The 13,511-nt window shown below is 27.5% G+C and overlaps 2 protein-coding genes across 2 annotated transcripts; both read left to right on the plus strand.

The window, feature by feature from the left end:
• Nucleotides 1-3,330: 3,330 nt before the first annotated feature.
• PWA37_000547 (uncharacterized protein) lies at nucleotides 3,331-3,786 on the plus strand (the record flags this gene model as incomplete). The annotated part of the gene is made up of 1 exon (XM_064857222.1): nucleotides 3,331-3,786. The coding sequence occupies one exon, from the start codon at nucleotides 3,331-3,333 to the stop codon at nucleotides 3,784-3,786; it is 456 nt and encodes a 151-aa protein (XP_064716355.1).
• A 7,318-nt stretch (nucleotides 3,787-11,104) lies between these two features.
• Nucleotides 11,105-12,321, plus strand: PWA37_000548 (uncharacterized protein; the record flags this gene model as incomplete). Its single annotated transcript, XM_064857223.1, has 2 exons — nucleotides 11,105-11,108; nucleotides 11,450-12,321. The coding sequence occupies 2 exons, from the start codon at nucleotides 11,105-11,107 to the stop codon at nucleotides 12,319-12,321; spliced, it is 876 nt and encodes a 291-aa protein (XP_064716356.1).
• Nucleotides 12,322-13,511: the final 1,190 nt, after the last annotated feature.

Consider the following 13,511-nt stretch of genomic DNA (forward strand, 5'->3'; position numbering starts at 1 on the left):
CTTTTGTCCAAGTAAAGTTTACCTTGATAATTTTTTCCTTATCCTAAAAAAGCACTGTTTGTTAAAGATCAGTGATTTTAACACTAAATTCTATAAATTTCAAACATTTTTATCCATTCAGTTCAATAATTACATTCTACATTCAAAGTAACATCAAAGATAATACAAAAAAAAGAGAATAAATTTTTTATAGTGAAAATCTTTATATAACATTACCAGAAAAAAAATTGGTTTCGTACTTAAGTGCTTGCAAATCAATTTATTATATTTTATGTCATATTGTGTATTTTGTTTATTAACAAATATTCTTAATAAATCTGCCATTCTAAGCCCATGCTTAGAGATAAATGTACTGATAAAATGAAAAAAATTTCTTAACACCTTATTTTAGCATTAACAAACAATCATAACCATTATTTACAGTATCATCTTAATCACGTCTACCTACGACCCCCTTTCGTATAATCCATTGAAATTTAACACCCATATATTAATATAGTGCCCTTTTCCCTCACTTTTGTTCCATTTTATCCAAACTCTTTCAAAACATTAAACAGGATTTATCATCATTCTTCCATTATCTTGATATACCAGACTTTTCACATAATTTAAACTCATATAGAATATTCTTTTAAATTTAACATATTATGATGATTGTATAATCAAACTGCACCATTAAGCATATCTACTGTATGATATTTCTACTAACGTACTATTAGATATTTATCTTTGTTAATTTTATTTTTATCACGAACATAGTTACTCTACAATTAATCTTTTACAATTTTTCTAATGACATATTGACAGTCAATACGTTCTCTTTGTTCTCCTGTATAATACTAGTGTTTATTTGTAATTTTCACTCAAGGAGCTCAGCAGGCCTAGTAAAATAAGACACAATTAGATACATATCTCTTCTACACTAGGTGAGCACACATTCGAAAATACGAAGGTGTCAATGTCACTTTAAATGAAAGTAACAGGGTCTTTTAACAATGTATTTCCAATTAAGTCTCTTTATTAAAAAGGCTGTTTTTTATTATGTCGTCAAGAATGATAGTTAAAAAAATATTTTTCAAGAGGAAAAGGTTTCAAGAAGAGAGTTAAAAAGATAAAGGATCAATTTGTATTTATCGATGAACATACTATATAATTGTGTACGTTCTTTGAATAGGCTTCTAATAAACCAGAATCTATTTTACTAATATGTTAAGTCTTGACAGTATTAAATACAAATACCACTATTTACCGAAAGCTAGATATGTTGTTTTTTTATATTAACTTTGGAAAAATTAGTGGGATTATCTACTATTCTACATAAACAAAGTATGTTCATCAGATCAATGAACACTATTTATTTTTATCCACTAACTGTGACATTTGCTTTTTTATAGGAGGTATTAGGTATTTCAAAAAGCCCAAGATTTAATTACTGGTAAATAATAAATACCGATAGTTCTCCTTAGTTATAATGTTATTTCACTTTAAGCATGTTAATTATAAGTTAGTGGACAGATTTAACTATCTCTTGTGGTAGGCAATTTCTTATTCCCTTTTGAATAATAATGATACTAGTAATATTAACGAGAATATTTTTGTTAATGGATTATTTATTCTTTTCAAAGATACGATAAGGACAAAAAGACAAAAATACACTATGTAATCATAAATGCTATATTATAAACAACTAATTAATCATCCCTAATAAAAATTATATATTATAAATATATTTATGTATGATCAGCGTTTTGATAATTAACTTCCCATTGATTTGCTCTCTCTGTAGGATTATGGAAATGACACGTATCATTACGCTACTAAAGGAATAGCAGTATCAATCAACTAAACCCAATGAAAATGATAAGTTCTTTTAAAGGTATTTTGGTACCTTTTATGTTTTTACTCGTCTCTACAGATGCTGTAACAATTTCTTCTGACACTTATTTAGGCAATATTTCTTTCTCTGTCCCCCTTACCGTTGATAAAAGTTATTTTTGGCGTTAGTAAACGGAAACTCTTACAGTTTCACCAAGGACTTGTTCGTGAAGGGTTCACTTTTCGTCGGGGCTTTAAATTCATATGATAATAGATTTAGTTCTACATTTGGTGGTTCAACTATTACAAATGACGGTTTGATTGTGGTTAATGGTAAGAATGTTACAACTGATTTAATGACTGTATCATGGAGTGGTTTCCCAATTACTAATAACGGAAAAATGTATTTTGATGGTTTGAATAGCAGTTCTAGCAGGTTCACATTAGATTCAAGTATATCTTTAACCAATACTGGTTTAATGTCTTTTGGTCAAAATGTATCTTCAAATTTTACTAATATTGTACACCTTACATCAGGATCTGTTATTAATATTGGTACTATTTGTTTGAAGAATGTTAAGGCATTTTTGGAAATTTCCATAGCAGGCGACGGTTGTATTACAATAGGTTAAGGTTCTTTATATGTTATAACGGATGCATCAAGCTCTGGTGTACTCGGTCCACGAACTATATATTTAAGCTCTCCTTTCTCAATGCTTTATATAGGCTCATATGGTAACACAGATAATATATATGTCAGAGGTTTTGGTAATGGTAATTATTTGACATTTCGTACTGTAATAGCAGGTTATGATTATGATCCAGGTACTGGTATTTTGACAGTCAGTGAGGCCACTATTCATAAAATTAATATTGGTACTGGTTATAACTAGCGTGGATTTTCGGTGAAAACTGTAGATAACTATGTTGGTTTTAATTTTATCAATAACGCATTAATATATAATGCAACTGCTCCAAACGGTTTTCCTAGCGCTTGTATGCCATGTAATCCAGCTCCTTGAATACCTATTATTAACTCCACTTCATCCTGTTCCTCTTCATTATCTGCATATTCAAGTGTCTCTTCTAGTTACTCCACTAGTTCTATACCATCTACTTGGGATTCTTCCAGTTTTATTACTTCATCATCATCACCAAAACTAAGTGCTATCACTTCCTACAATCCCAGGCATCATAGGCTCTGTTTCTGCTCAATCCACAATTACATCTTACACCACTGACGCCAACGGCAGCAGCGGCGAAGTTGACATTGTTGTTGTTGTCACTCCGGTTCAAAGTACTGTCACTGTATACATTGCAGGCTCAGTAAGTGCAGCTTCTGGTCTTTCCTCATACATCTCCTACACCACCGACTCCAACGGCAGTACCAAAGTCATTGGTGTTGTTGTAGTCGAGACTCCAATATATGGAAGCTCCACTATTCATGTTGGAGAAACTGGATCTATTTTAACTGGTACTTTAGTTGCTTTGACTACGGTTGTTAATGGAGTCACTATGACCACAACTTATTGTCCAGAACCATCTGAAACTTCTGAAACAAGTATGACTGCTATTATTGGACATGGTTCTATTAAACCTATTTATACTAATTCAAAGAACCAACAAGAAGAGACCAACTCATTTTCTGCTGTGTTCAATGCAACTCCAGTTACTTCTATTGCTTCTACCACTACTGGCACAGTGTTTACCAACAATGAAAATCAACCAACATCTAGAAACTCCAGAGAATCTACCACTGTTGTTGTTGGTTCTACAAGGGGTAACATAGATATTACTTCGGAAACTAGTACTGTTGAATCCAGAAGACCAGAAACATCTCTAACTACAAAGATACCGCAAGTTTCCCAATTCGTTTCTGAGCAATTCTCCTCATCGCCAGCCACTATGACAGCCTCTCATGCAAGTGCACCTTCTCTTGCATCATATAAGGGTAAGGGTAGCACCATATAAATGAAATGGAGTGTTGCCCATTTTGTTGGTCTATTATTATTTATGATTATTTAAATCGAATGCAGGTAAGGAATTCTAAAAGAAATAATTCTAAATAGTTAAATAATTAAATACTACTATCTAAACATATATAATACCCTAATATTATATGTATTGTGTATTTTTTCCTTTGACTCTTGTTTTCCAGTTTTGTTAAATACTTTGGCTATGCTTAATCAATAAATCTTGATTAGCGAACTTACTGTCATACAACTTTGAAATCAACTGATCATATTTTAGAAATATACGTATTTTAAACCCCTTTTAATCAAGAAAAATTGTAATTATGAAGATTTAATGCTAGTTTAATTCAAAGATCATAATAAAAGGATTGACACATATCTTAAAAACTATTATAATATTTCTCTACCTATGTTAGTATTCGAGAACTTGACTAGATGAGTGATCATTAAATGCGAAGCAAGAATGTCTTAAATCTTTTTCTTTCTATATTCCCTTATTATTTCCTCTCTTTCCCATATATATACGTACACACGGGGATGAAAATAAATAATATATATATATATATATTAGTTCGATAACATCATTGTCTCTTAAGTCAATTAACTACATATATGTATATATATACATCTACATAAATATGTCAACTCCTATAGCCTTCATTTTTAACTAATGATTCCACTTCTACTTCTTTTATTTTTGTAACATTATATCTGACCCTAAATGAAATAGGGTATTGAAAAACTATTATTTTCACGAATAGCAGAAAGATACCATAAAATTACTCCGACAATATTCAAAGCAATGAAAGTTTTTTTGATTAACACAAAAAAAGTGTAAGAAAATGAGGTGTCAAGATATTTTTCAAATACCCATAATTGCACACTGATGATATATTGTAATTACTATGTATGTTAAGAGCATTATACACAAATAATTCAGATATGCATTATATTGTAATATAGATACCCTTTGTTCTATAAATATATGGCATCTCTTCTTGTATTTTGCTGGATGTAGAGATTTCAAAGTTTCAAAAGAGACAAGAAAATTTCCCCTCTACACTTGAAAAATATCGTAATAACAATTATCCCAAGATTTTAATAATATGGGAACTTTCTTTTTAAATAAGGAACATGTAACAATATTAGAACATATTCATATTTTTGCAAATGTTAATCCATAGATAAAGTATGTCTTGTTATTTTAAAGTTATAATGGAATTAAATTCTTATTTTTTTTTTTGAATTTCAATAACTTCTCATCATTCTTTGTTGCAGTTAGAGGTCCATATACAGTATTAGATATCCAGTCATAATAATGTCAGACTAATTCTTAAAAAAAGTAGATTTTCTGAATAGTAAATTGAAAGATTAACATGTTAATACTCCACCATAGTATATTCTTAAATGTTGTTCAATGTTCAAAGATCGAGATAAAATCTCTTTTTATTACGTTATTTTTCAAATATTAAAATAAGATCATTTGAGTAAAAGATAGAACAAAATTGTTAAGCAGGGAAAGCAGTACAGTAAAATGAAATAAAAATATAATCAAAATATTATTCATTATATTAAATCAATGTGTCTTTTATCATCATTACCATAAGCATTGAAAATTAAACATAAATCAAATACATCCATAATAAGATTGGAATTAGTAAGGATAAATATCCAGTAAGATATAAGTAAAAAGATGATATAGTAAATTTGTTTATGGATATAGCATAATTGTATCTATGTTTATAACAGTTATCATGATGTGCTAATTTCAAAAGGCTATTTTCTGTGATCATAAATTATTATAACACTATCATTTGATGGATAATGAAGTGATATAGAAGATATAATTATATTTTTCATATTGAAAATATTAGTAAGGGATAGTGTTCATGTGTTATTGGAGAATTCTTAAATAGTCATATTTATTATGAAAGTAGTAGTATAACAGTAAATGAAAGTGGTATTTAATAAATAGTTTCCCTAGTTACAATATATGTATGGAGTAAGTTCTTTTGAGAATATTCTCTATAGCTACTTATGAATGATTATTAAGTATACAGTGGTGTAACTATACCATCTTAAATAGTGGTTTAGCAATGTTCAAAGTTATACCATATAGTAAACATATCGTAACTGTTTATTTATGGTTAGATGGATCTGCATTTTATATGGTTGTCGATGAGTGTGGTTATTATTGTAATTGATTTTTTTTTCGAACTATTTTTTCAAATTTTGAAACAAGAAAAATTGACAATTGAAATCTGAATGAAAAGAGATTGGTGGATAATGAAAAGATAATGATAATTGATGCTAAGAGTAATTAAGTGTGATGTGTTTGTGTAGTATCATTCTTGTTTAAGACATAATATCAAGAGAAGTTGTATATTAATGAGGAGTTCATAGTTTAAGAGTGATACCATACAATCTACCAGTTATTAATGTCTAAATGAAGTAAGCAGTTCAAGAATAAAGACATAATTGAAAGAAATAGTGGTTGATATGAACTTAGTCTACTATGTATAAATCCATAGTAACGATACATGTTGATATCATGATAGCAGATACAGTAAATAACATTGTATGTTATAGGTTTAAAAGAGCAATAAAATTTACTAGATGATATTACCATAATAAACCTAGAAATGTAGCTGCAAATATAAGATGTGATAAAATAACCATTGATGGATCAGATTAATCCAGTGTATTAAGTTTACGTTGTTTACATTGTTTCTATATCTTACACATGAAAAGAGAATGGTCAAAATTCATTGACTTATTTATCACAAAATAAATAACTCTATCGTTGTTATTTTTATTCATTCGAAAATTGTGGTTCACTCATATTTTGTAATTTAAAGAAAGAGATAGTGATATATATGTTTCAGAAACTTTTTAGAAAGAGCTCATTGTTTTGCTTACCTTGGTATAGTTGGTGGATTAAGTATAAATTGTTCATATAATCATTTGACATGGGAAATAATTTTTGCTCTACTCATGGGAAAAGATATATTGGACAGTTTCCAGAGAACTATGAGAAATATTCTGTGCCTAATAATACAAAATTATTTTCCAGAAAACAAGATCGATTCAAAAATAATCTACATGTTCTATATGCAGTGAAAGCCGCAAATTTGAAAAATCTGCTTACGTTTTTCATTTCAAAGAAGACTTTGATAAATAGATTTATGTTAAACACTATACCATCTTTCTACTGTTTATGATCAAGCATTTATCCTATGAAAATATTTAAAATGATATTTAATTTAAATAATCTTAATTGTTTATGGAAATATAGTTTTGTAGATTTAACATTTGGGATTAGAGTCTCAGGGATGCTAATATGGTATCTCCTGAACTATAGTAGACTTAAAGTCTAACGTTGTTATGTTTTAAGTATTTAGTAAATTGGATTTCTCGTTTATTGAAAACCCATGCAAATAGTATATATTGTATTTATTATTAAATACATATTAATCTTGCAAAAAAACCACCAATGATTTACTCTATTTGATCATTAACAAAGAAACGTGATAGATATATTGTCTATTTTTTAACAAGCAACATTAATAATATAGTAATTGAGCTAAGATACATACCAATAAATATTTAATACATATTAAATATGAAGTAAATTTATACAAAAAGGTAATATAGTTATATTTATTTAAGATCACTGATTTAGCAGTATTCTTTTATGTATGTAATCTGGTAATAATGATATGCTTTATACAATTTATTTTTCCTCACACACATGGAATTTTATATTAATATGTAAACATTTATACCCCAGCTGTATATGGGTGGTCCCTATAGTATTTTTTATTAAATGTCCATATAATCTATGTTAATTATTATTACATAATAGTGCTTACTAAGTAAACAATATCATATGAGAATATAAATTTATATAAGGCGTAATTTTATATATTTGTTGAATTTGAACGTTCCAGAATAAATAGATAGACAAATTAGAGTTTAGCACAAATTAATTGATAAGGTTTGAATATATTTGTTTTCTGGTAAATGTATATGTTAAGTCAATAGAGAATCGCTCTCTTGTGTAAATGTTTTACGTTTTATTTGTATTTGTAATATTGTATGATAACTTGTCGTAGCACAAACTTGCACATATTTATGGCTTTTATATTTAGAAGGAGCGCCGCTTAGATAATTTTAGTGCTTAGGGACTCAGTTTAAGAAAAGAACTGGTGCAGATGTACAAATAATCCATCTGGGTGTTGGAAGATGCTTTTAAATTCTTATTCGCAGGCTACTATTTACAATATATTCTATGATAATATTCATATTCTAAATAAAAATATTTGTATATACAAATGTACATATATTCTTTTGAAATATTAATACTATGGCACACAGACAATATTTTTATATCCACAATTGATAATAGCATAAATAGAACGCACTAGAAATGTGTGTACAACTATTTCATTTGATTTACTTTATATTAATAATAATCCTCTTCTTTAATAGTTTTAATAAATCTACAACAATTATGTTGAATTATTTTACAGTCAATTACTTAGAAAAATTTCCACCTATTATCTTTTTGTTATCAAACATCATGGAAGCACCTGGTTTTACTATAAAATTTTACGAAAATGAAAATAAAAAATAATCATTTTTTTTACCATCTAGACCTGAATGTATCTAAACAATATTATTCTATTGAGTTGATAATGGACCAGTAATATAGTACTACTATATTATCAATTACCTTTTCAAACAAGCATTTATCATTTCAAGTATTATGTTAACACATAATCCAATCAGAAGCGAAAAACTCAAAGAGAAAAAAATATAATTAGTGATACATAGAGATGGACAGGCATACTCCATATTATTACAACAATCCCACATAATCTGTCTTGATCTATATGAAAAAGAGCCGAAGATGGATATTCCCAAGGAATAAAGCGTTGCGCAGTAATTATTGGATACCATTTGCAAAAATATAATAATTAATAAGGAACATCCCATTATCCAAATGAATTTAGTCCGTGGAGGTTTTAACAAACATATATAAATTGAAAATTGTCTTTTAAATTCATTCATGTTTATTTGATATCATATGCCTTAAATTACATAAAATAAAAGGGTAAAAGGAGCTTGATTCTTCTTTGTGATGTAAATCAATTTGACTTTCCTTTTGCTTGGTCATAAACAAAAGTACACTAATTTATTGATTTTATATTCTGAAGATTATAAATCTTGACAAAACTTTTTCTTTATATGCTGAGCCTTTCTGTTTATTTATTTTTTTGACTTCGGATACTACTGCAGAATACAGATGAAATTCGTTTAACAGTAGAGATGGAACAATTGTGAAATAAAGATGCAATAGGGTCTCAAAAAGGAAATGATTTCTGTTTTAGATACATAAAAAAAAAACATAGGAACAATAGATTTTGACAAGATAATCATATAAAAATTTACTTCTACTATAGTTATATATTTTTCTATAAAAAAAAGTTTTATTTTTTATTTTTTTTTTTTTTTTCAATTTTCGATACTGTATGTTTGTAAAAAGCCCTAATTGGAAAACTCCTGAAATATGTAGTCTGCGGGTAGGGCCGAATGTCAAGGCGATGAAGTTGGAACAACCGAAACTCTGGATTTAAAGTTGTGAGTATATTCGAACAAAACAAACGATCGTCGGATGGACATTGGTGGCATATTACTGAGAAACTTACTTAAGAAAATATTTGGAGACGGTGTCAGAAATCCTTATAAGCATTAACATTCATATTCTATCTAAGAGGTTCTACTTAGAAGAATATCAATAGTAACAATAACAACAATAATAAGAATATTGATAGTAGCTAGAACTATTCTATTTAATAGTTAGTATCAACCAATTATATGGTTTGCAAGTATTTATATATATAATTAATATCGATGTTTTAGTATACTACTTGAGATAACCTTTTACGATGTTCTAATTAATTATTTTGTATATATCAAGATTAAATATGTATTAAATAATTAGCTTCCAGGACAGTATATTTTATATCACTTCCAAAAAAAAGTTGTTAATTTGACTCTTCTTTTAATGATATATAATTGTATTGTTGTTCAACTTGAAAACAAAATTAGATATCAATAATAAAATATATACATATTATATACATCCTATTCTTATGTTGACTTATTCTAGTCCCATGTATTATAGTTTTTCTACTTATGTTAATATTCTATAATAATGTCTTTCATAATCAAGTGATACAGAAATTTTCAAAAGTTTTTTTCACATCGATAACATCTTTTTTAAGTTGATATTTGTGAAGTTGTAAGAGAACTAACAATATAAATATAAGCTATATATTTTTTTGTCTTCTCTTAACAATAGAAAAATCTTAATATTTGCTGGGCTAATTGTCTTTTTTTATTGTGTACAATCATGGATTTCCTGTTTCTATATGCTAACAATTAAAGTTTTAAAGAACAATTCTATAAAGATATCAAGGTAAAGTTTTGATTTTATTCAATTCTTTCTATATCTGCAAACATAAAATTTTGCAATTTGGAGTTTTGTCCAAAGTTGTAAATATTTGAGAAAAAAAAATTAATAAGAAAAAAAAATTCATAAAAATGGCCTAATTGATGACAATAGACATGTAACTTCTCTTCTTATTGTGACATACAATGATTTCATAAAGGTCGGGCAATAGAATCCGTATTCAAAAATTTTTTTTTTGATTTTATTATATTTAAACAAACATGGCTGGTATTTGTTTTGAATATCCATACTATGTTTTTTTCAGAGAATATGAAAAAAGTAAAAAAAAATCAGAAAGTATTGTGTTTAAAAAAATAAATTATTGGGTCAATTATGTATGTGCATTTTTTTTGTATCAAGAATATTTACTAAATTATATAATCTATATTAAATAGGAAATTGCTTAAATTTTTCTTTTCCTTGTATTGTTATTTTTTCACAATCTCAGTTTTGATTAAAAATAAAAATTAACTCAACAAAGCCCAGCCCATAATATACATTTCTTTTAATTATATTATTACTCTTCTTTCTTATCTCAACTGAAAACAATGTATAATCAATGATAAGACTTTTTGCTCCCAATTTGACTATATAAAATCGTTCAAGACAGTTTTCAACAATAAAACATAAGTATTCGTTTTTAATAGACAATACTGGACATTGTCTCTGTAATGTCTTTATTAACTTTTATAATTAATTATGATAATAGCAAATGAATTTTTTAAGAATCTCAGATATTTGGGATGATACCTTTTTTATTATAATAATAATAATAATCGAAACAATATTAACTAAAAATATGAGTAATTTTTTATAAGCGTTATTAAAAACTTCTAAATGTTATTTATTTAAGTTTAGAAAAAATTTAACTATTTCGTTTATTTAAATTTATAGCCATATCTATGTATTATATATCTGTATATATTTAATTACTTTTCAACAAATTCAAAACAAACTCTATTTACTTAAAATTTAAAGTGTAGGAATATCTCTAAATATTGGAAAAATAAATAATTCTATAGAGATCATCAAAGTCGTAAAGGATTTGTAAACAAGCTTATTTAAATAAAATTGGTAGTAACGTTGATTAATACAACTAAAAAAAATATTTTTATTATACTATTACTTACTGTTCCTACCACAGCATATTTAATAAAACGTATTAACTGGAAGAGTATATTACTTGCAGCAGGTGTTACCTTTTTTGGATCTATTGCTTATGGGGCTAGATTAATTGCTCCTCAAATTTGCAATCCTGCTGCTGAAGTGGCAATTTCAGGTATTGCTCTTTCTGGACCAGCATGGTGTATTGGGACATATGTTATTGGTGCTGCTTGTGCTTCTATTAGTGCTGGTCTTTCTGCTGAAGGTGCTAGTAGTGGTTGGCAATGGTGGAAGGAGTCAGGTGTTGCTAAAAGAAATATTTTGTTGGAACATCCATATCCCGCAGCAAATTTAACTTTGGTGTCTGGTTCTTTACTTGAAGATCATGTATATGCGCTCAATCAGTCTTTAGGGAACTTTTTTGACAATGTTACAGGTGTTTCAGCAATTTTGTATAATAATGAGGGACCTCTTTATAAAAGAGATGGTAGCATCGATAATATGTTAACTTGGTCTATCAATTATAATGACACAATGATAACTACTGTAGTTCATCCAAGACATTTATTAGCGTCTGCTAAAGCATTTAAGGAGTTTACTACGCAAACAAAGACTTTTCACAAGAGAGGAGATGGTGAATGGCTTTCATACAACTTGTATGGTCTGAATGTTGTTGCTGCTGAATTATTCAAGGCAAATATGCAAAATGAAGCACAGAGTGGGGCGATGGGCATTGGAAATATGTTTATATCTCAAATTCAGCCATGTACTGATTTGCTTTGCTATGGTGTTCAAGATAAATTTTGCGCTTCATTTGGAGATAGTTCTATTCCAGGGGAAGATTCTATAATGGTAGGTGAGGTATATGTTGATGCATATGGTGGAATTGATAATGAATGTCAAAGTGGTTGAATATGTTAGTAATTTTTTCACTAATCTTATCTTTTTTTGAATAATGTTGCTTCTTTATATGTACTATCAGTGTTTTAAATAGTGTTTAGTTTTTTTAAAACAACCTGAAAAGAGAAGGATTATAAATAACATGTTTGTTGAACTTGTAATTATTTGATAAGTAGTAAACATTCTCAATGATATATTTACAGTTTGCAAAATTATGTTTAAGTTTTTCAATTTTCTTTTGTATATATAATACAGATATGGTATTATATAAAAAAGATATAAGAAAAGAAGTAGTTTGCACAAAGTTAACTTTTAGAAAATTATATATAGTTAGGATATAGAAATTAGAAATAATTTCTTTCACTCATTACTTTATATACACAATACGTAGTCTCGTATATAAGATTTGTATTATTTAATACAGTCAACGATTACTTATAAAAATTACAGTTTATAATGTTCCGTCATAACATATACGTTATTAATCCACACCTTCTAAAACTCAACACTCTACTTCATTACTAACTAAATCGTAATCATATATTACAATACACTTACTCTCTCCTTTAAGTATTTAATATAAAAATTATCATAGTCGCTTTCTTGTATCCATACCTATTGATATATGATTAGAGTTATGTTTGATGATCTAAATTCACCGTACTAAGTGATTAAAAGTTATAAAAAATTTATATTATAGAAGACTCGAAGATAATATGAGCATACTGTATAATATTGTATCTCGTATATTAGTTATGTAGAAAGAAAAAGACTAAGCAATAAAATAACAATTTATAGTACCACTAATGTCCTACTATTAATAGCAGAGAACTTATAATACCATCAATATCCTATTATAAGTTTATATCAGTTCATCGTGTTAATATTATAACAATTTTTAAACAAAGCAGATAATAAACAGTGAAACTATTTGTACATATTTTACTATTCGTGGAGGAAAATTACTTGATATCCATATAAATAAAACTAAAGATTTCCTCGTATCATACCTTAATTTTATTTACACTTTTTGTATATTATTAAAGGCGTGTTCTGCATAAAAAAGGAAAGTGAATGTTGCTATAATTTTGTGTACAAGTAGCTACATAATAGTCATAGAATATAGTTGAGAATATATCTGGTTTATTCAATACAAATAGTTGCTACTTCTCAACAATAATTTCTACTATGTCTCATAGATA

The sequence above is a fragment of the Arxiozyma heterogenica genome, assembly GCF_036370985.1.
Source record: "Arxiozyma heterogenica strain weizmannii chromosome Unknown scaffold_11, whole genome shotgun sequence".
Classification (NCBI taxonomy): domain Eukaryota; kingdom Fungi; phylum Ascomycota; class Saccharomycetes; order Saccharomycetales; family Saccharomycetaceae; genus Arxiozyma; species Arxiozyma heterogenica.